Source organism: Eschrichtius robustus, chromosome 1, assembly GCF_028021215.1.
Source record: "Eschrichtius robustus isolate mEscRob2 chromosome 1, mEscRob2.pri, whole genome shotgun sequence".
Taxonomy (NCBI): domain Eukaryota; kingdom Metazoa; phylum Chordata; class Mammalia; order Artiodactyla; family Eschrichtiidae; genus Eschrichtius; species Eschrichtius robustus.
The window spans coordinates 73,837,720-73,865,500 of record NC_090824.1 but is presented as its reverse complement, the minus strand read 5'-3'; the positions used below and the strand labels follow the sequence as shown (position 1 = coordinate 73,865,500).

General features: G+C 60.4%; 2 protein-coding genes across 2 annotated transcripts; both read left to right on the top strand.

Moving 5' to 3' along the window:
* Window positions 1-612: 612 nt before the first annotated feature.
* CARMIL3 (capping protein regulator and myosin 1 linker 3) lies at window positions 613-17,591 on the top strand. Its single transcript, XM_068534750.1, has 40 exons — window positions 613-801; window positions 2,246-2,340; window positions 2,652-2,702; window positions 2,807-2,866; window positions 2,952-3,067; window positions 3,273-3,370; window positions 3,600-3,670; window positions 3,774-3,847; window positions 4,082-4,157; window positions 4,238-4,326; window positions 4,774-4,868; window positions 5,096-5,182; window positions 5,395-5,504; window positions 5,644-5,721; window positions 6,279-6,355; window positions 6,435-6,539; window positions 6,634-6,703; window positions 7,142-7,223; window positions 7,352-7,448; window positions 7,598-7,652; window positions 7,733-7,905; window positions 8,148-8,216; window positions 8,440-8,533; window positions 8,622-8,720; window positions 9,155-9,283; window positions 9,481-9,594; window positions 10,046-10,221; window positions 11,019-11,106; window positions 11,248-11,385; window positions 11,665-11,728; window positions 11,846-12,054; window positions 12,452-12,552; window positions 13,183-13,498; window positions 13,834-13,962; window positions 14,941-15,007; window positions 15,112-15,201; window positions 16,651-16,769; window positions 16,855-17,035; window positions 17,207-17,317; window positions 17,438-17,591. Exons 1-40 carry the CDS (start codon window positions 762-764, stop codon window positions 17,464-17,466), a joined length of 4,122 nt encoding a protein of 1,373 aa, XP_068390851.1. The 5' UTR covers window positions 613-761; the 3' UTR covers window positions 17,467-17,591.
* A 3,748-nt stretch (window positions 17,592-21,339) lies between these two features.
* Window positions 21,340-26,339, top strand: CPNE6 (copine 6). The gene is made up of 16 exons (XM_068534737.1): window positions 21,340-21,511; window positions 21,938-22,117; window positions 22,469-22,543; window positions 22,700-22,774; window positions 22,934-23,017; window positions 23,108-23,197; window positions 23,566-23,670; window positions 23,895-23,981; window positions 24,219-24,278; window positions 24,543-24,676; window positions 24,753-24,807; window positions 24,900-24,951; window positions 25,285-25,418; window positions 25,537-25,773; window positions 25,978-26,152; window positions 26,252-26,339. Exons 1-15 carry the CDS (start codon window positions 21,344-21,346, stop codon window positions 26,113-26,115), a joined length of 1,674 nt encoding a protein of 557 aa, XP_068390838.1. The 5' UTR covers window positions 21,340-21,343; the 3' UTR covers window positions 26,116-26,152; window positions 26,252-26,339.
* Window positions 26,340-27,781: the final 1,442 nt, after the last annotated feature.

The window sequence follows — 27,781 nt, the reverse complement described above, 5'->3', positions numbered from 1 at the left end:
TCCTCCTAACCCTCCTCCCTGTCTCCAGGACCTGAGCGTAATGCTGGGTGTGGAGGTGTTTGCAGAGCTGCCAGCTGGGAGGAGGCGGCACGGGAATTCCCAGGTGCTGCTCTCGGCCTCACACCCGCGGGGATAGCGCCAAGAACACCGCAGGGATCCCCGAGGCTGGGCAAGCGGAAAACGAAGGACGAACTCCCTCACATTCAACCATGTCCTCTGCCGGCATCGCCCTCGGCCTAGAGTTCCTTCCTTCGAGGATCAGCGAGGACGCGCTGGACCGGTCCCGAGCAAGCAGTGAAAAGGGAGGAGCCTTGCAAGGATGACCCGGCGAGGGGTACCCAGGCCTACGAACAAAAGAAGTGGGTTCTGCTCACGGTGTCCGAGGAGTGGGTCACACGGAAAGTGGGGACGCTGCCCCCCTTCCGGGAGATGGCCCGGGCTGCAGGCGACACGCACAGGGCGTAGCACGCTAGAGCCGGCGGGAGGGGTGGGCGCGAGCGCTCTCAGGGTCTCACGCGGCTCGGAGGCGCGGCGCGCATGCTCAGTCCGGCACCTCTCCGGGCGGGGCGGGAGACCCGGCTCTCCGAGGCGGGGTTGGGGGGGAGGAGCGCTCGCGCAGACGCCCCTCACAGGAGCGGGCTCAGCGGCTGCTGCAGCGCTCAGCGCCGGGGCCCTGCCGGAGCCGGGTCTAGCATGTGCCGCGTCTCCCCGGCGGTGGCGACGGCGGCTCCTCTGCAGCAACAGCGGCAGCAACGGCCGCCATGGCCAAGTCCAGCGCGGAGCTCACCCGCGAGCTGCAAGGTACGAGGCTGCGGTGGTCTCCGGGACGCCCCGTCCGGGAGCCTCCCAGACCCAGTGCGTTCCTCCCCGCGGTACACCCCGGTGCCTCCCGCCCCTCATGCATCCGGTTCCAAGGCAGCTCCCTGCCCCTGCATCCCAGCTCAGGGCATCACTGTCCCAGAGCATCCTCCGCTGCCCCGCTCGCCTCACCCCGTCAGGACCTACGTGTCCCAGAGCCGCCCGTCCCGATCTTCAGTGACAGGTGCAGTCCCTTCACGCTCCCTGGGGCTGACTCTCAGCGATTCTGGCCCACCCCTCGGCGAAGCATCCAGTGTCCCCTCCGGAGAATCCCCGTTTCCCCGCCGGGCGGGGCCAGGCCAACCCTGCCGGGTGATGGGAGCTGCCCCAGGTCCTGACCTCCTCTGGCCTCAACACCCTCCCTCCTCTGGGCCCGGCGCCGGAACTGGCTCGAGAGCCCCGCTAGCGCCCCGGCCACTGGGGCAAAGAAGGGAGTCAGGGAAAAGGGCCTGGACCGGAGCTAAAACCAGGAGCAGGGTCTACTGAAGCTTATCTACCACAACCCGCATCCCAGCCTGCCCCCTTCTCTCTACCCCACACCCACACCTCATGGCCTCTCCTGTTTGCCTGGTTCTCAGACTCAGACCAAACCAAGGCCCGACCCCCCAGCACTGCCAACCCTGACCCCCAGAGGCGGCAGCACAGGCTAGCCCACGCAGAGACCAGGACGCTCAAGGATACTCAGAGACATGCTGCACCGTGGCGATTTCCCACAGCTCCACAGGCACACAAGCACAATCGTGAGATGTGTGTACACACATCTTTACAGAAACTGCACACACACGCACGCACGCACACACACTGGGATATCTGGATGATTCTGCCAGCAGATGGGTATGGAACTCATTTAAACACTAACTCCTTCCTACCCCGCAGCTCCCACCCACACCAGAGCTGGCTGGCTCTGTGCCCCTTTCACAACTGCAGACACAGCATACTCATTCACACTTACCCATCCCCACCAATGCCACACACGGGCTCCCTGGCATCTTCTTTACATGCGTAGTAAAAGGTAGACACTCACACCCAGACCACCTAGAGTGCAGCCGAAGGGATACCCCCCACGCCCCTACACACTGACTCACTCTGTATGTGTTGACAGCTGCTGGAGTGCACGGGTTGGAAAAATCCTTCACACTCTCCCACGGTGTCACTCAGCTACTGTCCCCCGACTCGGGAACATCAGGAGCCAGAGTTTTCTCCACACCCCACTGCCTTTCTAATAGAAAGAGAAAAGTCACCCAAGAAGGAAAGGTCTCGGGCCCTGTCCTTCTCGGTCTCTCTCTGATTCTCTCTCCTCTCCTCTGCCCCTGCCCCTGGAGAGCCTCGGGTTTGCGGGGGCGGCCAGGGTCAGGGGAGCTCTGAGCAGCCCACCACCCACCTGCAGACAGCATCCGGAGGTGCCTGAGCCAAGCGGCTGTGCTCCAACAACATCGTGTCAAGCTGGAGACGAAGCCCAAGAAGTTCGAGGACCGAGTGCTGGTGAGGACACTGGGCTGGGGGAGGGGAGGGGGGATCAAGAGCACCTGGGCTGGTGAGGGCAAGGAGCCTGGGGGGACAGGGGAGACAGAGGCGGGGGGAGAGCTGAGAAGACATAGCCTGGGGGCAGGGGGAGGCTGAACTGCATGGATGTCTAGGAGCCTAGGGTGGGGCATGTGAGAGAGGGGGGACTTCCAGAGCAGAGGGTCAGCTGGCAGGGGGTGCACACAGGCTGAGGGGGCTAACAGAGAGCAGGGTGACTAGGGCCCAGGAAGCTGCCGTTTGTTGCTGATGTTCTTTTCCCCTCTCTGAAGGCCCTGACCTCCTGGCGCCTCCACCTTTTCCCCCTTAAAGTCCCAGCCAAGGTGAGTTGGGCCGATGATCCGGAGAGCACCTGGCGTGCTCCCCTCTGAGCCTGGCAGCCAGGCCCTGACCATGAGCTGGGCATCCCCGTGTCCCCTCCCCCCAGGTGGAGAGCTCCTTCAATGTCCTGGAGATCCGCACCTTCAACACGCTCAGTCAGAACCAGGTGAGCACCAGGGCTTGGGCCCCACTCCTGGGCCAGCGGGAGGAGGGAGCCCGCATCTGAGGCCCTGCTGCTCCCTCTCCCCCAGATCCTAGTGGAGACAGAGCGTGGCATGGTGAGCATGCGGCTGCCATCAGCTGAGAGTGTGGACCAGGTGACACGACATGTGAGCTCTGCCCTCTCCAAGGTCTGCCCTGGCCCTGGGTGAGTGGCAAAGGAGGAGTCTCTCAGGGGTCAGACAAGGAGACCTCCTTCCTCCCTCCCTCCTTCCCCTGGGCCCCCCGAGACATCAAGGAAAAGAGCTCTTGTGTCCCTATTCCTGCTTTTCCTGGGGATCCAGAAGCTATAATAGGGTAAGAATTGAGAGCCTCTTTCCACCCACCTTGGGATGGATTTGTTCATTTTCCAGGAGTCTGATCCGGCGTGGAAATGCAGACACCCCAGAAGGGCCCCGAGACACGTCCCCCAACTCTGAGACTTCCACGTCCACCGCTCACAGTGTCTGCGGTGAGCAGGGGCAGACTTGAGGAAAGTGGGGCCTACACCACCCTGCCCCTTGCTCAGAGTCCTCTGTGTACGGGGCTTTGCCTGCCCTGAGACTCCACGGCTCCCAGACCTCAGAGGTTCATGAACCCAGGACACTGGTGCATAAAGTGACCTTGACCTTTCCTTGAACTCCAAGCCTGTTCCCCACCCCCTTACCGCTCAAGGAGCCAGCCCATCTCCTGCCCCACAGGTGGCTTCTCCGAGACCTACGCCGCCCTGTGCGACTACAATGGGCTGCACTGCCGTGAGGAGGTGCAATGGGTGCGTTGGGCCAGGACCGGCAGGCGGGCAGGTGGGACCCAGAGGGATGGGGCAGAGGAGGAGGAGGAGGGAAGCAGGTGTGAGCCACTTCCACCTCTCCAAGGATGTGGACACCATCTATCATGCCGAGGATAACCGGGAGTTCAATCTTTTGGATTTCAGCCACTTGGAGAGCCAGTAAGCAGATGGGGTAGAGACTCAAGCCCCCATTCCAGCCCCAGCCCAGCCCTGGCCCTTCTAGGCTCTCCCTTCTGGTCCCACCCACAGCCCCGGCTCTGTCTCCCAGCCCCCACCACCCCTGCCTTCCACCCATCTAGGCTTTCCCCAGCCCAACCACCCCAGCCCTAGTCTCTTCTTCCCAGCCCTAGCCACCTGCTCACCACTTTCCTGCCGCCCTGAATCTCCCCACAGAGACTTGGCCCTAATGGTGGCAGCCCTGGCCTACAACCAATGGTTCACCAAACTCTACTGCAAGGACCTGCGGCTGGTAGGGTCTAGGAGGGGCAGTGGGGAGGGGAGAGTACTGCCCTCTCTGGCTCCTGATCACATGACCCCCTCTGTCCTCAGGGCTCTGAAGTGCTAGAACAGGTGCTACACACCCTGAGCAAGTCGGGGAGCCTCGAAGAGCTGGTGCTGGACAACGCCGGGCTTAAGACGTGAGGCCAGCCTCCTCCTTGGGCAGTGGTACCCCCTTGATGTAGTCTTAGGATCCCAGAGCCTCAGAGCATGATATGGGCCTCTGAACCGTCTCATCCAGCTCCTCACCGTACAGAAGAGGCCCAAAGAGGGCACAAAGCAAGTCACGCCTAAGCCTCCTGACCCCCAGCTCCACAGCCTTCCCCCGTATCTCCATGCCCCGTCCCCTTCTGCCATCAGCCACCGAGCAGGGTGCGCTGCTCCGGTCTCGAGGACCCTAAGCTGGGCTTTGTCTCAGCACAACTTCCCAGGTATTCCGGAGGGACGGCAAGCTCCCTGGCAGGCCCCGAGCTGCTCCCCACCTGCGGGGGCCTCCGACCACTGTAGCCCCAGCCAGGCAGGCAGGTGGAGGAGGAGGGGAAGCCCAGGGCCTGGGACAAACACATCCTTCCTCCCCTTCCCCAAAGGGACTTTGTCCAGAAGCTGGCCGGGGTATTTGGGGAGAACGGGAGCTGTGTGCTGCATGCCCTCACTCTGTCCCACAACCCCATCGAGGACAAGGGTGAGCCCCAGCCCTGAATCCTACCCCCCATCGCAACACAGACCCCTATCCCAGCCCAGAGCCCAACCCGGTCTGAACAGGGGCTCTCCGACCTGATGCCAGCCCCTGCCCCAATATGCCATCCTTGACCCCAGGCCCATAACCCAGTCAAGCGCCCAGTCTGACTCTGCACCACCTGCCCCCACTGCCCACCTCTCAGTGGGCCCCTTTCTCTCTCCACTCCCCAGGTTTCCTCAGCCTGAGCCAGCAGCTCCTCTGCTTCCCCACTGGCCTCACCAAACTGTGCCTGGCCAAGACTGCCATTTCCCCTCGAGGTACTTGCCCCGGGACCCCTGACCTCTGACTCTGACCCTCCCCCAGCACTGCCTGGGTGTCGAGTCCCAGAGGTGTACCCATACACTCACACAGCATCCCAGGGATCAAAGAAGGGAAAGGAGCCACATTTGGAGAGTGGGGAAGAGTTGTATGCAAGGGGAAGAGTTCGGCGGGGGGGTGGCCAACCCAGCCCAGTGCCCGCTGTGCTCAGGGCTCCAGGCGCTGGGCCAGACCTTCGGGGCCAACCCGGCCTTTGCCAGCTCCCTTCAGTACCTGGACCTGAGCAAGAACCCTGGGCTGCTCGCCACAGATGAGGCCAACGTGAGTCCACGAATATAGCCTCAGGCCCCTGCAGAGGCCCACCCGGGCTTCAGGGCCTGGGGTCTCTGCCCTTTAGCCCTGGGGAGGGGAGGGGTTCTGTCACCCCTTCACCCGCAACCCCTCTGTCCTTCCTTCCCAGGCCCTCTACAGTTTCCTGGCCCAGCCCAATGCCCTGGTGCACCTGGACCTGGCGGGGACTGACTGCGCCATCGACTTGGTGAGGGGTTGGTGATGGGGGAGCCAGCCTGTGATCTGGGGAGACTGGGGTGGGTCACCCTCTCCTTGAGTACAGCGGTGGGCAGAGCTGGCAGGATGGCTTCAGGTTCAGCTGAATTACAAATCAACGCCAAAGCTCACACCTGTGCAGCACTTTATCCGTGTGCCGCCAAGGCTGTGCTAGCTGTGCCTAAAAGCCAGCCCGGATCCGTTCCTCGGCCATGAGCCCCAGCGCAGCGCTGCGTCCACTGGAGGAAAGGACTCCTTCCCTAACTTGAACCAGGCACCTCACGAGCCTGTGGGCGCCCTGGCTTTACACATCCACTGCCTATGAGCCTCTCACCCCCTGGGGGCCAGGCAGGTGGGAGTAGACCCACTTTCCACAGAGGGGAAACTGAGGCTTGAAGAGGCTAAGTGGGCAGGCACAGCGGGACTCGCACAGACTGACTGCAGAGGGCGAAGCGCCAGGGCCTTGGTGGGGAGGGAGGAGGGAGTCCTCGTCGCCCCTCCCGGCAGCCCTCCCAGCCCCGTGAGACGCACCCTGTCTCCACCCCACAGCTTCTGGGCGCCCTGCTCCACGGCTGCTGCTCCCACCTCACCTACCTCAACCTGGCGCGCAACAGCTGCTCCCACAGGTGGGAGCACAGGGGTGCAGCGAGGGGCGGGGCAAGTCGTGGGCGCCCCCTCCCTTGCTGACCCCAGGCATCTCCGCAGGAAGGGCCGGGAGGCCCCGCCTGCCTTCAAGCAGTTCTTCAGCAGCACCTACACTCTGAGCCACATCAACCTGTCGGCCACGAGGCTGCCCCTGGAGGCCCTCAGGTCGGGTGGGTGCAGGGTTGGGGGGCGTCCGAGGGGGAACCCTGGGAGAAGGGGGTGAGGGGTAAAGGCGGGCCTGCTGACCTTCCTCCCACAGGGCGCTGCTCCAGGGCCTCTCCCTCAACAGTCACCTCAGCGATCTGCACCTGGACCTCAGCAGCTGTGAGGTGAGCCCTCAGTCCCCCACCCATCACCCCACCGTTCACTTCCCTAAGTCAAGCTCTGGCTCCGTCTTGCCTCCGCGCTACCCCTCAGCGACCCCCCGCCCTAACCTCACCCCCACTTTCCCCTCTCCGTCTGTGGTCTGCGGCCCTCTTTCTAGAGGTCATTTTCAGTCTCCAGGATCTCCTCGCTGACCGCTTTGGGGTGGGAGATACCAAGCTTTCCCACCAGATGGCAGGAGCAAGCTGTCTCCAGAGCAGCGGCCTGGAGATTTTTCTGGCTGAAGGGAGGGGAGAGAGCCCTAGGGAAGGATCTGGTATAGAGAAGGGGCCTCCAGATTTCACACCCGAGAAGACCTGGTATGACCTTGAATCCTGGCATGACTCCTCTTATCTCTAAGCATTAAAGGTGCCCTGTCTTCCACCCACACCCCGTCCCTGCAGCTCCGCTCAGCTGGAGCCCAGGCTTTGCAGGAGCAGCTGTGGGCTGTCACCTGTGTGGGCAGCCTGGATCTGTCAGACAATGGTGAGTGGGGGCACTTCCCTTCCTGGGGGCCAGGTGGGGACAGGGGCCTAGAGCACGGGGGAGAAGCCCTAAGGAGACTCCAGTGAGCCTCGGGCCTCAAGGCCAGGCCTCTCCCATCTACTGGCCAGGGTTCGACTCGGACCTCCTGACACTGGTGCCTGCACTTGGCAAGAACAAGTCCCTCAAGCACCTGTTCCTGGGCAAGAACTTCAACGTCAAGGCCAAGTGAGCCCCCCCTCCTATACCCACAGACCCTCACTCCATCATCCGCCTATCCTTGTGGCTCACTGTGTTACCCTTGACCGCCTCTCCGCTGCTCCACTAACATGACCCCAGCCCCCTCCCCTCCTACTCTGAGCCCCGACTCCCCACAGGACCCTGGAGGAGATCCTCCACAAGCTGGTGCAGCTGATCCAAGAAGAGGACTGTGTGAGTGCCGGGGCCTGGGAGGGGACCTGCAGTGACAGGGGCTGCAGGGACTGGGCCAAACCCCCCACTTGCCCACACAGTCCTTGCAGTCACTGTCAGTGGCAGACTCCCGGCTGAAGCTTCGCACCAGCATCCTCATCAACGCCCTGGGCAGCAACACCTGCCTGGCGAAGGTGGATCTGAGCGGCAATGGCATGGAGGACATCGGGGCCAAGATGCTCTCTAAGGCCCTGCAGATAAACTCCTCCCTCAGGTGGGGCCCACACCTGGACCCTCTCACCTGGAGCCCCAGCCCTCCCCCACACACATACATGCCCTCCCTGCTGCCTCACTGCTCTGTACCCCAGCTTCCAGGAGACCCTTAGTGCCAGGACCATCTCTGAGTCAGCCTCATTACCCAGGAAAGGAGGGAAGGCTCCCGAGGGGGATGTGTCCCCTCCCCCTAAGAGAGACCCCGAGGGAGGGGTAATACGCTGATGCTCACCCTTTCCCCAGAACTATCCTATGGGATCGGAACAATACATCTGCCCTAGGCTTTCTGGACATTGCAAGGGCCCTGGAGAGGTGAGTAGACCAGGGCCCTGCCCTGATCCTAGCCCCCAGCTTCCCTGTACCTGGACCAGGCCTGAACTACACCAGCCCCACCCCAGTCCACCTGACCTAGTTGCATAGAAATGTTAGGAAGGACCACAGAAGAGGGAAATGGTCAGCAAGAGGTGGGGTCTGGGGAGCAGGAGCCTCTCCTGCCCGCCTTTATCCCACCCAGCTGTGCCACTCTGTCCCACAGCAACCATACGCTGCGCTTCATGTCCTTCCCTGTGAGCGACATCTCCCAAGCCTACCGCAGCGCCCCTGAGCGTACCGAGGACGTCTGGCAGAAGGTGGCGGCCTGAGCAGGGTGGAACCCAAGGGGCAGGGGCCAGCCCACATCCCCTGGCCCTCACCCCACCCACCCATCGTCATCTCCAGATCCAGTGGTGCCTGGTGAGGAACAACCATTCTCAGACGTGCCCGCAGGAACAGGCTTTCAGGCTGCAGCAGGGCCTGGTGACCAGCAGCGCCGAGCAAGTAAACGTTTCCCTCCGAGACACAGGGGGCACACGTGGGGCACGCAGGGCACAGGGCTGATGTGATGGAGCGCAGGTCGGGGCGGGAGGGGTCATGAGAGAGGCATCGTGTGGTGCCCATAAGTGGATTGAGCATGTGGGAGAGCAAAAAGACAGGACGTGCAGAATGTGGGCCCCAAACATGAGAGGACACGTGGGCAAACAGCAGGGCTCCCAGACAAGGGGTCCCAGGACTGTGGGAGCTCCACTGAGTGTTCAAGAGGGCATCCCAAGAAGAAGAGGGAACAGGCCATCGGGAGACATCACCCTTACCCCTGTCAGTGCCAGCACCAGTAGCACTGCCCAAGGGGGCCCAGAAATGGGGTGCCTGGGGGCCCACCTGGGAAGGTGAAGATGCGAGAGTCCCCCCTAACACTCCCGCCACCTGTGCTGCAGATGCTGCAGCGGCTGTGCGGACGGGTGCAAGAGGAGGTTCGGGCCCTGAGGCTGTGCCCCCTGGAGCCCGTGCAGGATGAGTTGCTCTATGCTCGGGACCTCATCAAGGACGCCAAGAACTCCCGGGCGGTGAGCCCTCCGCAGCCCCGCCCTCCCCTGACAGTCTAGGGAGCCCAGGAAGGCCAGCGTGCCGGCCCAGGAGCGTCCAGGCCCAGGAGTGCCCACGGACGGCACTGCTTATCCCCCAACGTTTTCACAGCCTCCTAGGCCAGGGACCCAGCGAAGCCAGATTCTGACCTTCTGATCAGAACCCCTTTCTTTCCCAGCTGTTTCCCAGCCTCTATGAGCTGGGCCACATGCTGGCCAACGACGGACCCGTGAGGCAGAGGCTGGAGTCAGTAGCCAGTGAGGTGTCCAAGGCTGTGGACAAGGAGCTGCAGGCAAGTCCTGGGGAGGGAGCCCAGTGCTGACCAAGGCCCTAAGCCGAGGGCCGAGGCCAGCACGGGAAGATTACCGTGGGCAAGAAGGAGTTACAGAGCTGAGACCACCTACACTCCCACTGTGCCAAGGCATTGCTAGAGAACCGGCCTCGGATATTTGCTGCTCGTTTCAACCTTAGCCCCTGAACTCTGAGCTCTCCCTCTGGACTCTGATCCTTGGACTGACTCTCCCCTGTCCTTGTGTCCATGTGGTAGGATGAAAAGGACACTGACCAGGATGTGGGGAAGCCTGAGTGTCCAAGGCTCTGCTGCTAACCGGCCCTGTGACCTTGGCTGGCCCCTCAGTCTCCCCACGGGGGGCTGGAATAGACAGGCTGGAGTCTCTTCCGCTGTGGTGCCAGCCCTGACCCTGCCCTCCTTGGGGTTCTGGCCTCCTTTCCCCACATACTAGGTGATCCTGGAGTCCATGGTCAGCCTAACGCAAGAGTTATGCCCCGTGGCCATGCGGGTGGCTGAAGGGCACAACAAGATGCTGAGCAATGTGGCTGAGCGCGTCACTGTGCCCCGGAACTTCATCCGAGGGGCGCTGCTGGAGCAGGCGGGGCAGGACATTCAGAACAAGCTGGAGTGAGAGGCGGCGGGGGGGGGGGCTGGAGGGGGGCTGGACTTGGCCTGGAGCACTTAGGGACTCGGGTGGGGGGGGCGCCCAGCCATCAGCAATGAATAATGAATGACACAATCTACGCTACAAGGGATGAATCTTTAACCAACTGCAACCTTGCTATTTAAGGTCTGACTCGTCCTTGCCCTAGCAGTCTAAATGCTGAGCTGGGGTTAGGAGTCCGAACGGTGCACACACGTGTACACGTACACACAGCCGCGCACATACCCCCAGGAACTGACCTCTAGAAACAGAGCACAGCCTCCTCGGAGGTGTGGACAAAGAATAGGGGTGCATGGACTGCGCTGCCCATCCCCCCAAGTTTTCATGGCCCCTAGAGCTCTCCCTCATTCCAGTCTGGGTGCCACCTCTCACTAAAATGAAGGAAAATTATTACACAAACCCATGAAATGGCCAAGCTCAAGAAGTGCTGGTTCCTGCTCTTACAGCAGAGACGGGCAGAATTCACTCAACACCTCAGTTTACCTCGCTCTGTTCCACTGGAGCTCCAGGGGCCGGACCCAGAGCCCCTCTGCCCCTCCTTCCCCTCAGTTCCTCTCCGTCCCCCTCCCCCTCCACACACCCCTAGGCTGGAAGGGCTGTGGGTGGAGCTGGGTGGTGGATCCCAGGTGCCTCGTACAGCAGCTGTGTTCCCCGTGGGCAGCCAGGGCGGCCGGCCCGCTCCCTCAGGCGTCTGGGGAAGGCTGGGGCAGAGGCTCAGGGGCAGGGAAGGAGGAGCTGAGCCGCCCCCCTGTGCCCACAGTGAAGTGAAGCTCTCAGTCGTCACCTACTTGACCAACTCCATAGTAGATGAGATCCTGCAGGAGCTGTACCACTCCCACAAGAGCCTGGTAAAACTTCTGAGCCTCAGCCCGGCCCAGACCTGTCCTCCACCCCGCATCACCCGCGTCTGCCCCCACCAGCCCTCCCCGTCAAGGTCCTGGGCGGTGGGCGGCTTCCTTGGGATCCTGTTCACACCTGTCCTTCCCTAGGCCCGACACCTGGCCCAGCTAAAGACACTGTCAGATCCGCCAGGGGGGCTGTGCCAAGGACAGGATCTGTCCTCCCGGGGCCGAGGACGGAACCATGACCGTGACGAGACCACAGATGATGAACTTGGGACCAACATCGTGAGCACCCCCACTCCCCTCCTTAACCTTGGTCCTGCCCCTGACCCTGCAAAACGCTGTCCCCTTCTACGTCCCTGGACTCCACTCTCTGCCCCTCGCCGGGTCTCGTCCCCTCGCCCCGATCCCGCCCAGCCTCTTCCCTTGTCCCATTGCCTCAGCCGCCTAAGGACAGGGAAGCGGGATGCACCCTAAAGAGAAGGCTTTATGAGGAATGGGAGGCTCCAGGCGAGGCTCCTGGGGTTTGCCACCTGGCCCCACCGCATGCCTCCGTCTCTGCAGGACACCATGGCCATCAAAAAGCAGAAGCGCTGCCGCAAGATCCGGCCCGTGTCTGCCTTCATTAGTGAGTCTTCCAGCCTCCGCGCTGATGGCCCTGATTCCCTTTCTTTTATCTCTGCCTCTCCAGCCTGCTTTCTCCCTGCCCCTCATGCTGGTCCCTCTAACGCTGCTCTCCCCACAGGTGGGAGCCCTCAGGACGTGGAAAGCCAGCTGGGGAGTCTGGGGATCCCCCCTGGCTGGTTCTCAGGACTCGGGAGCAGCCAGCCCACAGCTAGTGGCTCCTGGGAAGGTCTATCTGAGCTGCCCACTTATGGCTACAAACTAAGGCATCAAACACAAGGGAGGCCCCGGCCCCCCAGGACCACCCCTCCAGGACCTGGTCGGCCCAGCGTGAGTCCCTAAGGCCTCACAAGAGGACCAACTTCACTTAGCAGTGCCAGAGCCAGAGATTCTAGCTCTAGGACACCAATGCCAGAGGTACTAGCCTTGGGGGATCGGGCAGGGGCCCAGGCAGGCCATGGAACAGAAGAGGAGTTATCCGGATTGGATGGAGCTAGACCTTGTCACAGATAGGAAATCTCTGTCTGCTAGACAGTGGCAGTTCTCATTTTGGTGACAGAGAGAGTCAAGAGCCACCAAGTTTAAGAAATGCCCAGGTATCCTGAAGTCTAAGTTTCCATGGGGCCAAGAAGAGGCAAGTCCAAGTCCAAAGGGGAAGGCCTTGAGTGGATGGGAGGAGGGCTTCCTCACCCAGATGGTATATCCTACAGGACTTTCCTCCCAGCAGGCGCCAGTACCTGGGACCCGTCAGGAGAACGGGACAGCCACCCGCCTGGATGAGGGGCTGGAGGACTTCTTCAGCCGAAGGGTTATGGATGAAAGCTCCAGGTGTGGTGCCCAGGCACACCCCCCAACTTCAGCAGGCCCCGAGGCCCTGGAGGGCTCCCGTGTCCACCCACCTCCCAGAGAGGCCTCTCCAATGGCAGTGCCCCAAAGCCAGTCTCTCTGGGAGATTTCCCCCACATTCTCTTTCCTCCACACCGAGCCCTTAGTTGCCATGTTCTCTGAATCCCCTCAGGACAGCAGGAAAGAACGGGGCCAGAGTGAACCACCACAGTGGGATTGGGGTTCGGGGGATAGCAGGCCCTGGAATGGGGTGACGGTTAGTGGTACCAGGCCTGGAGGGTGTGTTCTGTCACTGTCCTGCACAGGCTCCCCGGCATCTCTCCACAAGGAACTGGGTCACTTGGAGAGGCTGAGAGGAGATGGGGGGAGGGGTGCCTGCGAGGGAGGAGGCTGCTGGAGGGTTGTGACAGGGAAGGTGAGGACACCATCCCCTGAGAATAGGTGGAAAGGGTTATGGAACGGCAGGAAAGACTAGATGAGACAGGACAGCTGGAGGTCCCGGAGAGCCAGGACTGGCCTAACGCCAGCACCACCCTGGGCCCTGAACGACCTCGGCATCTGACCTGGGTATCTCCCCACGACTTTGTCCTAACTCACGCCGACCCTGCCCAGCTACCCCCGGACTCTGAGGACCCTGCGGCCAGGCCTCTCGGAGCCGCCACTCCCTCCACTCCAGAAGAAGAGGCGCCGAGGCTTGTTTCACTTTCGCCGGCCCCAGAGCTTCAAGGGGGACAGGGGGCCAGGGTCCCCCACCACCGGGCTCCTCCTCCCTCCGCCCCCGCCCCCGCCCCCGACTCAGGAGAGCCCCCCCAGCCCAGGTCCCCGCAGCCTCGGCAATAACTCCTCCCCCTGCTGGAGCCCAGAGGAGGAGAGCAGGCTCCTTCCTGCATTTGGCGGGGGCCGGGGGCCTTCCTTCCGCAGGAAGATGGTAAGTGAGGCAGGGGTGCCGAGTCCTGGTTTGCTGCCCCACTCGTAGCCCATCCACGCACCCCACCCTAGGCACTTAACGGGAGACTGTTAGGACTCGGGAACTTGGTCATCCCAGTTCCTCGCTCCTGGGCCCCTTGGGCTAAGCCTGGTTACCCAGCGTATGCTGGGAGTCCACCATGCAAATGAGGGCAGTGGAAGGACTCCTCAGAGGGTCTGGGTAGGGCTTCCCCAGGCAGGGGGCTCTGAGGGGTTGGGGCCCTCCCCTGCTCCCTTGCTGCCTGTGGAGCCCCTTCTCCATCGGGAACTGATTCTAAACCCGAAACCTTGTTCCAGGGCACCGACGGGGCAGAGCCTGGGGAGGGGGGCCAGGCCCCTGGGACAGCACAGCAGCCAAGGGTCCACAGTGTCGCCCTCCCTGGGTTGGGAGGAGCCAAGGGTTGGAGCTTCGATGGGAAACGAGAGGTGAGCGGAACCTGGGGAGGCGAACTGAGGGTCCCGTGGGTCCCTGCATACCACCCTCCCCTCCCCACGGCCCTGCGGTTGGTAGGTCAGTGGAGAGAGCCATGCTCTGGAGTAGAAGGTGTCAGCTGCAGTTCTGCCCCTACACTTGCTGCGCAACCCTGGACAAGTCACGCTGGAGCCTCTGCTTCCTCATAAAGTGTGTGGCCCTAAAAATACTTACCTCTAGAGCTGTTTCCCAAATTTTGGTGACTTGATTACCACCTTTATGACGGCTTTTTACCTTCTCCACATACCACGGCATTATTTACATAATATTTTTATTTAGATCAACTCACCTTTTTTTTTTTAATAAATTTATTTATTTACTTATTTATTTATAGCTGCGTTGGGTCTTCGTTGCTGCGCACGGGCTTTCTCTAGTTGTGGCGAGCATGGGCTACTCTTCGTTGCGGTGCGCGGGCTTCTCATTGCGGTGGCTTCTCTTTTTGCGGAGCACGGGCTCTAGGCGCGTGGGCTTCAGTAGTTGTGGCTCGCAGGCTCTAGAGTGCAGGCTCAGTAGTTGTGGCGCACGGGCTTAGTTTCTCCGCGGCATGTGGGATCTTCCCGGACCAGGGCTCAAACCTGTGTCCCCTGCATTGGCAGGCGGATTCTTAACCACCGCCACCAGGGAAGCCCTCAACTCACCTTTTTAAACTCAGTCTGGACCTAAGCATTATCATCTTTAGAATCACAGGCTTGTTGTACTAGTCATGTTTTTTCTACTACACATAAAATAAACACATATTAAAATAACCGTATGTTCATTCGTGTAAACCATTTCTTATGCCCCTAGGGGTGGTATGAGTGCCACTCTTTGGGGAAAACAGTCCGAATGTCTAGGGACTAATGACATGAGATGCTACAGCAGAAGCCCCTTGCTAACTGCAGTTCCCACACAGAAGGGACTTTTTTAATGACCTGACTCAGCTGTCCTTTCAGGGCCCAGGCCCAGACCTGGAGGGCAGCATCCAGCCTTGGCAGAAACGGCGCTCCTCGGACGATGCAGGTGAGAATGATCGCCCTCACGTCCTTCCTTTGCCCCGTCTCTCAGGGCCCCTGCTAACATGCCTTTTCCCTTTTCCCCTTTCCCATCTCCTCCCTCCACTCCAGGGCCTGGAGCCTGGAAGCCCCCACCACCACCCCAAAGCACCAAGCCGAGCTTCAGTGCCATGCGCCGAGCAGAGGCCACGTGGCACATAGGTATGGAAAGCCTCTTCTCTGGCAGCAGCTCTGAAGGCCCGGGTTATGTCCAAAGAGACAGAAGCCAACTAAGGCGGGGCAGTAAAATGTCAACACTGTGCAAATGCTTCAGGATAGTTACAAAACTACATCCAAAAGAAACAAACAACCCAATCCAAAGAAAGGTCCCACGGAACAGAAGTGGCTTTGCCAGGCTTAGCCTACAAGGAACAACACTTTGTGGGTGGTTTGGGGAATTCTGTAGAGCGGGGGCCATCAGCAGAATGGCACCCTCTATAAAGAAGGACTCTCTCTGCACCCCAGCTGGGGAAAGGGTGGGCAGTACCAGCCATACCAGGCCCACCTCCAACACTCCAGTCTCCCCCCAAAATAGTTCACCAGGCCATCCTCCGCTCACGCAGAAAGGTACCACACAGCAGGGGCAAGAGCCCCCTGCCTCAGAGGTCAGACACCCTGGGTGTTAGTGTCGGCTCAGTCACCACCCACAGTGTTGACAGGTTATTCACCTTCCAGAATAAAGGGCGGCGGGGGGGGGATCATAGTATGACACCGCCCTTCTGCTGGGTTCAGAGCACCTTTCACTTAGGGAGCAGCTAAAGGAAAGCCGGTCAGCTCGGCATCAGCCTCAGTTCCCCCAGGTCTGGAATGTGACCCTCCAACAACAGTGACAGGGACAAATCTCCCTGGAGAGGTTGACGCTCCCTTCCCTCCTCCACTCCCACCCCAGAGCTAGGGCATAAGGGCGCGGTGCAGAGCCAGGCTGGCCCGAGGCTTGGCAGTGCCTGTGCTCCTGCCGCGTCCTCCAAGGCCGACCCAGCGCTGGGGTCACCTTCGCTGATGATCCCATCCCACACACAGACTAGTTAAGACACCGGAAGAGGGGCTCCACCCTTCATTTAGGAGGCGGTGATTGTCGGGTGCTCCCTGCGCACACCCTAACTGCCGGCACCCTCCTGGGCTTCCTCACCCACACCTCACAGATACACACACAGGCAACCCCAAACACGTGGCACATCCTTGGGTCCAGGGTGCCTAAAGCCACGGAGGCAGGGTAGGGGGAATGGTGAGGGTGCCAGGCACTTCTCCTCCAGACTCACCATCTAAATCAGACTGGCAGAGAGTTCTAGGAGTGCCAGGTTGCAGCCTTGGCAGGGCGCCGGGGCACTGCAGCCCTGGATGGGCAGCCATGCCTGTGGACCCGGCTGGCCGCGGGCCCTGGCTCTGTCCCTGCTCTTCAAGAGGGTCAGCCAGAGCCCCCTGCAGAGGTGACAGGCTCAGGAGGATCCTGGGGACTGTGAGAGCAGAAGGGGACATCCGAGGCAGAGACATGGGAGCAAATGGGCTTGGAGGGGAAAGTCCTGGCCTCCAGGGCTTCACAGAGACAAGGGACAGGGAGGGCTGTGCAACAATGTCTTTTCCTGCAGTTTCTTCTCTCTTCCCATCCCCCAGCTGAGGAGAGCGCCCCCAACCACAGCTGCCAGAGCCCCAGCCCAGCATCCCAAGATGGGGAGGAGGAGAAGGAGGGGGCCCTATTCCCAGAGAGGACGGTTCCCGCCAGGAACGCCAAGGTGAGAGCCAGCGAGGCGGCGGGGAGGGCACTTTGAGGAGGCAAAAGGGCAAACTAACCGACTGAGCATCTTCCTTCTGTGCCAGCTGCAGGACCCTGCTTTAGCTCTGCGGCCCCCCAAGCCGGTGGCTGTGCACAGGGGCCGCTGGCTCCCTCAGGAGCCAGGGGGCAGGGAGGAGGCTGAGACCGGGGGTGCGGCCCCAGGAATGAACAAACCCCGACTGAGGCTGGGCTCCCAGCAGGACCAAGAGGAGCCTGAGGTCCAAGGTCTGCCACCTGGCTAAAGGGGGTGTGGGGCACCTCTGGGGCCTTGTTGCCCACATCGGGTCCCTTCCTGGGCACAGGATGAGTGACAGACAGCCAGAAGTCATAGCCTGGATGAGTGCGCAGCCTGTGAGCCCCACTCATGGGCCAGGCCTGCCTTGACTGTCATTTCAGGGCCCCCGGATCCGGGCCGCCGGACTGCCCCCCTGAAGCCCAAGAGGACACGGCGGGCACAGTCCTGTGACAAGCTGGAGCCTGATAGAAGACAGCCCCCTGACCCCACAGGTGCCAGAGGGGTGGGCTAGAGGGTGGTCCCCCTTCCCACCCATCCATGTGACGAGGCCGCCCACACAGCGTGGCTGGCTCTCCCTGCCTGGGAAACAGGACTCCCTGGATTTCCCCCAGCAGGAGCCAGTGAGCCAGGAACAGGGTGACAGCCGCTGCAGCACCCCGCCAGCCCTCCTCTTGACATGTGCCTCACAAGGACTCAGACCCCCACCCATCCCCGCACCTCCAGGCCCTTCTGCCAACCCCTGTCCCACGGGCGCAGTACAGCAGGACGAGGCCTGGGGGACAGGACGTGGGGGACAGGAAGGGAGGGAGCAGCCTGGAGAGAGAGGCTCTGCTTGCTCTGCAGACCTGGGGGGTGGGGGGTGTCTCCTCACCTGGGAGGGCAGATCTGTCCCTCTGTCCCCAGGGGCTCTCTCTCCACTTGTATAGAATAAAAAAACCAAAATCACCGCCTGCCCGAGTCTCTGCTGTTTTCCCCGTTCTCTGCTCCCATCCCCACCAGCTGCTCCCCTTCCCTCAAGGCCCACAGTGGGGAAAAGTGGGGAACATCCCCCCAGAGATGGGGCTAGAGCTCTAAGGGGAGAGGTAGGAAAGACTGGAGAGCTGCTGGATGGGAGGGGACTCAGAAGTCCCCAAGCAGGGTGGCTGTTATGTGCAGGGTCTTGGCTGAGCTGGCTGGAGAAGGGGGGGGAACCAACACCAGTGTGTGTTGGGCTTTGGGGAGGTGCAGTGGGATTGGAGAGATCCCAGTGTCCCAGGAAGAGACTGGGAGCAGTGTGCTCTGTGTGTGTGTGTGTGTGTGTGTGTGTGTGTGTGTGTGTTTACGCACAGACAGGCTCACTAATGGTGGAATTAAATGGTGTTGTGTCATCCTGGGGGCACCATCAGTAGTCAGAAATCTCAACAGTAGAGTGGCCTGCAGGTGAGCAGAAGTGCCTAGGGCAGGAGAAGATCAATGATTAAAATTAATCGTTTCTCATCAGTGTACTAACAAACACCAGCTTGGCATTCAAGACTGGGCTCAAGGACTTCCCTGGCGGCGCAGTGGTTAAGAATCCGCCTGCCAATGCAGGGGACACGGGTTCGAGCCCTGGTCGGGGAAGATCCCACATGCCGCGGAGCAACTAAGCCCGTGCACCACAACTACTGAGCCCGCATGCCACAACTACTGAAGCCCGCGTGCCTAGAGCCCGTGCTCCGCAAAAAGAGAAGCCACCGAAATGAGAAGCCCGCACACCGCAACGAAGAGTAGCCCCCGCTCACCGCAACAGAGAAAGCCCGCGTGCAGCAGTGAAGACCCAATGCAGCCAAAAATAAATAAATAAATAAATTTATATTAAAAAAAAAAGACTGGGCTCAATAGCCTCTTCCTCTGTGAAGCCCTTCCTGATGCCTTCCCCTGACTCATCCAAATTGAGCCCTCCCTCTTTGTGGCCCACTGCATCCTGAATAGGTCCGTATTTTGCACCTGTCATACCTCATTTCATTTGTGCATTGGCTGATCATCTCTGTCTGTGTGATTTTTGTTCCATATACACACACCTCCCCCAGGGGCAGGAGCTGGGTCTTAATTACCTGTGTAGCCCCAACCTCTGGCACAGTGCCTGGCACCCAGGAGATGCTCAGTAAATGGCTGCTACCTTAGTACACAAGCAGCTTCGGGGATGGCGGGTGAGGACGTCTTGGTGACCCCTCTGTCATACTCATCCCAGATCACCATGTACCCAAATGTCTTCATGCGTGGCGTGCAGCTTCCCGGGCAATTGCTCACTTCCCCTGGCCTCACTAGAGAATGATTGTCTTGTTTCCTCGAGATCTGTATGTGGCATGGCCCATCCCACAAGGATGTGGCCGTATGAGTTGAATCTCGGGGTTTAGGGTTGAGTTGTGGGTACCAGGAAGATACCTCAGGAATCAGTCCAGCACATCTCCCCCCTATCTTCAGGGGGCTTCGTGACCAGGATGTGACACTGTGTGCCCTTAAGCAATTGTGTCCATTTCCTCGTCTCCCTGTTAAAAGGTGGCTAGGGAACTTTGAATTCTCAAAGCTATGAGCCTTAGCCTGGTACAGGATGGTTTTTAAGAAGCACGTGAAGATCTCCATTCTGTCGTATTCGGGTTGGTTGGCGTGAATGAGTGCGTGTTGTGTGTGACAAGTATAGCCCAGTGTTCTTTTATATGTGACTGTGAATGTCCTTAACAAATGTGATACAGAGAGTGTTGTGAGACTGGGTGTGTTTCCCTGTGTGTATCCGTAAGGCTGTAACTGTCATGGTGTCACGGTGAGTTTATGTACTGGCACCTGTTTGTGTCAAGATATGTGTGAGCCTGTGAGTCGTGTGTGCATATGTCTCCATCATTTCCCGGCGTGAATGTGTGTGTGTGCACGCACCACTGCAACGTGTGCATCTCTGTGATACTGAGTGTGGGTGTGGCATGAAGGGGAGGATGTGTGTCACTGTGTCTGCAGGGGTCCTGCGTCTGAGCCACCCCCAGCCCGCCCTCCTCCTCCGGCTCTGTGGCTCCTCCTAGGCAGTGGCCCTGCCCCTCCCCTCTTCTCCCTCCCAACCGGTCTGTGCGGGGGGAGCTGGTGCTGCGGCCCCCCCCACCCCTCCCCATCCAGGCCCCATAAATAGCTGCAGAGCCGGAGTCGGAGCCTGCGCCAGCGGCTGGAACAGCAAGGGAGTCAGGGCCAGGGCCAGAGAGCTGGAGAGAGGAGCCCCCGACTAGAGCCCAGGTGAGCCCACCCTTCCTCCCTAGCCCAGCCCCAGCCCGGCCCAGCCTGGCCCAGTCTCCATAACAACATCGCCCCCAGCCTCCAGAGAGGTCTCTAGTCCTGCCCAATACCCTCGCCATCACATGCCCCTGCCCAACTCAGGGGACCTGTGAGAGCTGGGAGACTTGTGGCTGGAATGCAGAGGACCCCTTCAACTCAGACCCTCCCTCACGTATCCAGAAAGGCACACGCTGTGGGGAGGGGGTACCCAGCCAGGGAAGGGTCCCAGTTCTGAGGGAGGTACGGGAACTGTCACACCCTCCTGAAGACAGACACCCGACTAGGGGAGAGACACGGGGTGGGGGCATTCAGACACACCAACGGACACTCACTGGGGAAGCACGACATGGGATCAGACAGCCTCACCCTGAGATGTGGACAGACAAAGATAGATGGATGGCCCCGCCATGAACTCAGGCCAGCGGACCCCTGCCTGCTGCTGCCCGAAGCTTGGTGCCTCTGCTGGGGGAGGGTGGCGTGCGTGCATCCCACGGGCTGCATGGAGGGGGCCGAGGCGCCCCAAAAATCCTGTCGCTAAGAGACAGTGCCAGTGCTGCCAAGAAGTGTGAGAACAGGGGAGGTGGGGAGGAAAGCCAGCGTTGTCATAGTGGGAGCCACTGCCAGGAACCTGGAGGAGATTTCAGCAGGGACCGGGCTCTGCTTCTCACTCTGCAAGCCCACCATCCCTCCCTTTCCGTCAGCCAACCAGAAGGTGAGTCGGGGGAGGTGGATGGGGACAGCCCCGCAGGGTACCTTCCAATCTGCCTCCTCCTGCCCACTGCAGCCTCCATTCCTGACCATCCTCTTCAGACTGGCAGGGACCCCTTGCCCCAGTTCAGCTCCTTCGAGCCAGGACTGAGTGCAGCGCTGACTCAGACATCAGTCAGGAAATAGCAGAAGGTGCTGAGGTAGCAGAAAGTGTGGATCAATTGATGGCCTAGGAGCAAAGCTGCCAGGAACCCCCCAAGCCCTCTAGCCCTCTCCAGCCCCATCCACGCATATGAGGCCAGCAGGGGTGACAGGGGCACTGGGCTATGTAGGAGTGGGGGGCTCGGGTCCTCCACCCTCCCCAGCTCAGTGCTCAGGGGAAGCTGAGCGAGGTCACTGGGAAGCAGGTCCATGAGATGCCAGGACCTCAGGGAGAAGGGCAAGGGGGTGGGCCCCTGGCTCCCAGAGACAGACCCCTCCCCTGGCAGGTGTTCCCCTTCCAGCGTCCAGGCCATCTGCTCTGTCCCCACAGGGACATGTCCGGCCCGGAGATGGCATGGGTGCCTGAGCCCCCAGCCATGACGCTGGGGGCCTCGAGAGTGGAGCTGCGGGTGTCCTGCCACGGCCTCCTAGACCGAGACACGCTCACCAAGCCTCACCCCTGTGTGCTGCTCAAGCTCCACTCTGATGAGCAGTGGGTGGAGGTGAGAGCGGCTGGGATCTCCTTCACTCACCTCCGGGACTGAGAGGGAGGAGGCTGGTGGGGGCAGTGAAAGCCTCATGGGGGACTGTCAGGACTCCCAGGGGCCTCTTCCAGGCTGTGTGGGTAACCCTGCAGATGGGGGTGCCATCATTACACACACAAACCATTTTACAGATTCCAAAGCCCACAGAGTCCCGTCGGGTCCTGAGATCGCCCCCGAAGTCAGTGGCACCACTCCCAAATACGAGAGCCCCAGCAGGCTGATGGTCCTGGGGGCTGGCAGCCCCCTGAGCTTGGGGTTCAGCCCAGGGAGAGAAGAGCTAGTCGCTGGGGTGCGGAAGCCTGAGGAAGGCGGGCAAGACCGGGGCGGTCCAGGGCAAGGCAAAGCAGCCCGGGTTCCCAGAAGGCACGCTCCCCTCTGCTGCAGGTGGAGCGCACAGAGGTGTTGCGCTCCTGCTCCAGCCCTGTCTTCTCCCGGGTGCTGGCCCTCGAGTACTTCTTTGAGGAGAAGCAACCCCTGCAGTTCCACGTGTTTGACGCCGAGGACGGAGCCACCAGCCCCCGCAATGACACCTTCCTTGGCTCTACCGAGTGCACCTTGGGCCAGGTCTGCATTCCCACCCCACCCCCACCCCCATCGCTCTGCCTCTGGAAGCCAGAAGAAGACAGAGGATAAGCTCTGGAGCTAGTTCAGTCGGGGCCTGGACCCCCGTCTCCACCATCCACCAGCTGTGCAGCCTTGGGCTAGATAGTTAACCTCTCTGAGTCTTAGTTTCCTCATCTAAACAATGCGGGTCACAGTGCCTACCCGTTAAGGTTGCTGCGGAAATTAAGTCCAATCCTAGCCCAAGTGCAGCCCCTGTGAGAGCTCAAAGGGCACTTACTACCCTGTCCCTTGTACCCTGGCCAAAGCAGGTGGGGGCGTCACAGCTGGGTCCCCCTCCACCTCCATCCCCAGGTTGTGTCACAGACCAAGGTCACTAAGCCGCTGCTACTGGAGAATGGGAAGAACGCGGGCAAGTCCACTATCACGGTAGGCAAAGTCACCTGTACTCACCCTCTGGCAGGGCATTAATGCCCCTGCATGGACATCCATGGTGACATCATGCCCAGGGCTAGCTCCCATCTAAGGGAAAGGGCCTTGTGGGAGTGGGTTGGGGGAATCCTGTCATTTGTGTCCGCCTTGCAGATCGTGGCCGAAGAGGTATCTGGCACCAATGACTATGTGCAGCTCACCTTCAGAGCCCACAAGCTGGACAACAAGGTTGGAAACCCAGAGTCCAGGTCCCCATCTCTACTGTTAGGGAGCCTAGCCCCCCTACTCAGGACAAAGCCCAGGTCCCAGCGCTGCTCCCTTCTTGGTGTTAGCCACTTCCCCCTCAGACCTCACCAGACTCATGGACGCTCTCCCCCATGTCCCCAGGATCTGTTCAGCAAGTCTGACCCCTTCATGGAGATCTATAAGACCAACGGGGACCAGAGCGACCAGCTGGTCTGGAGGACAGAGGTTGGTGCCTGGGGCTGGGGGGAAGGAGGGAGGAAGGGGAGAGCAGGGGAAACTAGATCGGGGGTGACCAGCTCTCTGTGCCTCTTCAAGGTGGTGAAGAACAATCTGAACCCCAGCTGGGAGCCGTTCCGTCTGTCCCTGCACTCCCTGTGCAGCTGCGATGTCCACCGGCCTCTCAAGGTGAGGCCCCCGCAAACAAGGGCAGCCTGTTGGAGCATCCGGCCTCTGCCAGAGACCGTTCCCCCACCCACACCCCTGAGTGTGGCAAGCCCCTCCCTCTCCCCCATGTGATACCCCTTCCCACTGCGGGTAAAGAACCAGTCACAGCTCAATGTTGCTATGTGTGTGCCTTCTAGCAGAGGCCAAAGTCCCTGCCAGACTGAGCCAAAGGATGAAGTTCAACAAGTGGCTTCTCTAGGCAGGTTGAGGACATCTGTTTGGGCCTAGCGACTGTTGGGCCCCTACCACCCTGAGTCCCTCCTCCTGCCCCCAGGAACCTCTGCAAAGCCTCCCCGACCCTGACCGCCCCACCCCCCTTGCCTTCTCAGTTCCTGGTGTATGACTATGACTCCAGTGGGAAGCATGACTTCATTGGCGAGTTCACCAGCACCTTCCAGGAGATGCAGGAAGGAACAGCAAACCCTGGGCAGGAGGTACCAAAAAGACCCTCAGCCAGAATCCCACCAAGATCCCTGGGAGAATCCTGAGGGTGATGCTGAAGAGCCCCCCCACACGTGATAGGAGGTGGAGAGGGTGGAAAGCCCTGGGCTCAGCCTGAGGACTGAGCCATGGGGGTCTCACTCTGGGAGGCTCCGCTGGAAGGGGGAGGAAGGGTCACGTGATGTGACCCTGGGCTTGTGGGGTATGTGGGGTCTAGATGCAGTGGGACTGTATCAACCCCAAGTACCGGGACAAGAAGAAGAATTACAAGAGCTCAGGGACCGTAGTGCTGGCCCAATGCACGGTAAATTCCAGTGCCCGCCTCAAGCCCTGCCCCACCCCGACCCCCGAGGCAACCTCAGATTCAACCCTGCCCTCATTTCAAAGATCATTTCCCTGCTCCTGGGAACTGAGAACCCTTCCCTATCCACCACCAGCTTCAACCTCAAAAACTCCGGCCCTTCCCTTTCCCCTACAGAAGCCCCACCCAGCTTCCTCCTCAAGGGACCATCCCTCCACCTTACTCCCCCCTTCCCACCAGGTGGAGAAGGTGCACACCTTCCTGGATTACATCATGGGCGGCTGCCAGATCAACTTCACGGTAAAGGCCCAGGGGACGGGGACATGGCCAAGGGGGAGGGGCTAGGCCCATAGTGAACAGAAGAGCCCAGAATCCCCGCTGCCCCTACTTGGACCTCTCGTGAGCCTTAGCGTGGTCAGCTTGTTCCCCTCACCCGACTCTATGATGAGACTACCTGTGGGCTTGTTTAGATTCACCTTAGGCCTCCCTACAGGCCCTAGCTCTGGCCCAGCCTCTCTGTTGGCGCTCACGGATGAACCATAACACTTTCCCCATCTCCACCAGGTGGCCATTGACTTCACCGCCTCCAATGGGGACCCGAGGAGCAGCCAGTCCCTGCACTGCCTGAGCCCCCGCCAGCCCAACCACTACCTGCAGGCCCTGCGTGCAGTGGGAGGCATCTGCCAGGACTACGACAGGTAGCAGGGGGTCGGGGTGTTGGACAGGCAGGGGCACCTTGCCCAATGGGGCCCCACAGACTTTTCTTCTCCCCAGTGACAAACGGTTCCCAGCGTTTGGCTTTGGGGCTCGAATCCCCCCCAACTTTGAGGTAGGCTGGGTGCGAGCGGAAGGGAGCAGATGTTGGGAGGGTCAGACAAGAAGGAAAAACATCCCCTGGCTGGCCTCACCCTACCCTCACAGGTGTCCCATGACTTTGCTATCAACTTTGACCCGGAAAATCCTGAATGTGAAGGTAAGAGAGGAGATTCCCACCAGCCCCGCCTCCCTGCATGCAGCTTGCTGCCTACTCCTGTACACCCCATGCAGGAGCACAGACTCCATTCCCCTGGGCCCTGCTCCCTGCCCCTTCACCCATCCAACACCTGCCTTCGTTTGATAAGAGTTCCAGCCCCTGGCCCATTATCTGCCCACCCAACTCTGCCAGCACCTGGACCATCCAACTCTCCTGCTTAGTGAAGAACTTGGTGGCAGGGCAGTCCTCAGACAGAGAAGCACCTCCTGGCTTTAAGGGCGTTCAGGAAGGGCTCCCTGCTAATCTCTGCCCTCCTCACCTCTTTGCCCACAGAGATCTCGGGGGTCATCACCTCCTATCGCCGTTGCCTGCCCCAGATCCAGCTCTATGGCCCCACCAACGTGGCCCCCATCATCAACCGCGTGGCGGGGCCAGCCCAGCGGGAGCAGAGCACTGGCCAAGCCACGGTGAGGAGCCCCAGCTGAAGCGGGCAACCTGGTGTCCTCGGGTGAGGCCCGGGCCCGGGCTTGGGGCCGGTGCCAAGGCCGCAGAGCTGACCCTTCCTCCCCCTCTGCCTGCCCTCAGAAGTACTCGGTGCTGCTGGTGCTCACGGACGGTGTGGTGAGCGACATGGCCGAGACCCGCGCCGCCATCGTGCGCGCCTCCCGCCTGCCCATGTCCATCATCATCGTGGGCGTGGGCAACGCCGATTTCTCCGACATGCGGCTGCTGGACGGCGATGACGGTCCACTGCGCTGCCCCCGAGGGGTGCCCGCGGCTCGCGACATCGTCCAGTTCGTGCCCTTCCGGGACTTCAAGGACGTGAGTGCCCGGAGGCCCCTCCCGGCTGAAGGACTCCTCAGCTCCCCCTGCCGCCCAAATCTGACCCGCCTCCCTCACTTGATTGATGTCCTGCGAAGGACGCTGGAGCTCAGCTGGCCACCCGAAGCCCCGCCTCTTACCTGAGCCCCTCCTTCCCCCACTCTCCCGCCCCTAACCACATCCCCGTCCCCGTCCCCATCCCAGGCCGCACCCTCTGCGCTAGCTAAGTGCGTCCTGGCCGAGGTGCCCCGGCAGGTGGTGGAGTACTACGCCAGCCAGGGCATCAGCCCCGGGCCTCCCAGGTCCTGCACGCCAGCCACGACGCCCAGCCCTAGCCTGTGACAGCTGACAACCGGACCGACACTCCCTCAGTCTCTCAGTGAGTCCTGGGACGCTAGGGGGGTGGATCTTGGTGGAGTCCATCTCAGCTGGGTGTGGTGTAGACGAGGGTGCTTATGACTATCCCACTCTCCCCCAGGTGCCTGTCCTGACCCTTGTGACTCAAGTGACCAGTGCCTCTCCCTCTTGGACCAGCTGTGCCCCCTGGGTACTGGAAGTGAGTGGTGAGCCCTGCTCCATCTCTCCAGGCCCCGTACCCCTCAGCCTTGTGGCCCCTCGGTGACTTTCTTCAGTGATCCTGACTTTCTAGCCGTTAATAAAGGGAACCACTCCTAGCACCTCAGCCTCTACCCATCATGCCTCAGATGCCCGTTGGGCAGTCCATAGCACCACACACACACCATTAAGAAATGAGGACCAGCACCTTTTGAATTCTGAGCCAGAGCTCCCCAGACAGCCTGGTGGCTCTGCAGTTTCACCCCAACTATGTGCCAGTGAGATCTGAGGAGTCCCTACCGTCAACTCCCAACCCCAGGGGGGCCCAGGCCCCCTGGGGGTTAATTACCAGAGATAGAGGGGTAATAAGGGGCTGTCAAGGGGGCAAGTTGATGCCCTCTTAAGGTGTCTTCAGAGAAGCTCAGCTGAGCCCCCCAGGGGCTGAACTCCAGCCCTCACACAGCTGTGAGGCAGCCTGAGAAGAGGTGGGGGGGATGGGGTGCGGGACTGAAGGAGGGCAGCAGGTCTGCTAGTGAATTATGAATACAGAGGGGGTATCTAAGGTCTTTGCAGCCTGGTTTTCCTGGTGTGTGAATGTGTGTGTGTAAGTGTGTGTGTGTGTGTGTGTGTGTGTGTGTGTTCATGTTCTGCATATCCCTGACTCTCCAGAGTATGGCCTTTAGTGGTTCAGAAGTCCAGCTGTGTACTTTGTTGTTTGTTTTTTTTTTTTTGGCCGCACCTTGCGGCTTGTGGGATCTTAGTTCCCTGACCAAGGATTGAACCCGGGCCCCTGCAGTGAAAGCTCTGAGTCCTAACCACTGGACCACCAGGGAACTCCCTGTGTACTCTTAATAACATTGACAACAATAGCAAACATTGCCATTTAGCATGTGTGAAGCTTTGTACTTAGTGTGTTTTAAATGCGTTCACTCTCACTAGGTAGTTACCGTTATTTTCCCCATTTTCCTGACAAAGCAAATGAAGCTTGATTGAAGCTCACCCATGGTCAAAGAAGAACTGATAAGCCTGGAACTTGAGTCCAGGCCCATCTGACTAAAGGGCCCACATTTAATCATGAGTGTGCAACTTCTGTTTGAGGTGAATCCATGTGACCCTCAGCTTGTGACCCAAGTGTGTGTAAACATGGCCCGGTTGTGTGTACGGGTGTAGGTGGGTATGGATGGGCGTCTCTGCCCATATGTGTGCCGTGCAGAGCCTCAGCCAGTTAAGGAAGGCAGGCAAGAACAGTAGCGGGTCTGGATCACAGCTGTAGAGAGCAGGTGAAGATCTGAGGGATATCCAGAGTGAGGGAAGAAGAGCTGGGCTCCTAGAAGGACCTTCCCTGCCCCAGCCTCTCCCTTCAATGATGCACGTGGAAGGGGATGGAGGAGGAGAGGCTAAAGGTGCCGTGAGCCACTCAGAGAGAGGAGCCAGAGCCAAAGAGGGTGGCCAG

Coding starts and splice junctions, on each gene's coding strand:
- CPNE6 (XM_068534737.1), top strand. CDS start 21,344: ATGTCCGGCCCGGAGATGGCATGGGTGCCTGAGCCCCCAGCCATGACG. Junction 21,512..21,937: donor CTGATGAGCAGTGGGTGGAG/GTGAGAGCGGCT, acceptor CCTCTGCTGCAG/GTGGAGCGCACAGAGGTGTT. Junction 22,118..22,468: donor CCGAGTGCACCTTGGGCCAG/GTCTGCATTCCC, acceptor CTCCATCCCCAG/GTTGTGTCACAGACCAAGGT.
- CARMIL3 (XM_068534750.1), top strand. CDS start 762: ATGGCCAAGTCCAGCGCGGAGCTCACCCGCGAGCTGCAAG. Junction 7,906..8,147: donor CAGATAAACTCCTCCCTCAG/GTGGGGCCCACA, acceptor CCCTTTCCCCAG/AACTATCCTATGGGATCGGA. Junction 13,499..13,833: donor CTTCCTTCCGCAGGAAGATG/GTAAGTGAGGCA, acceptor ACCTTGTTCCAG/GGCACCGACGGGGCAGAGCC.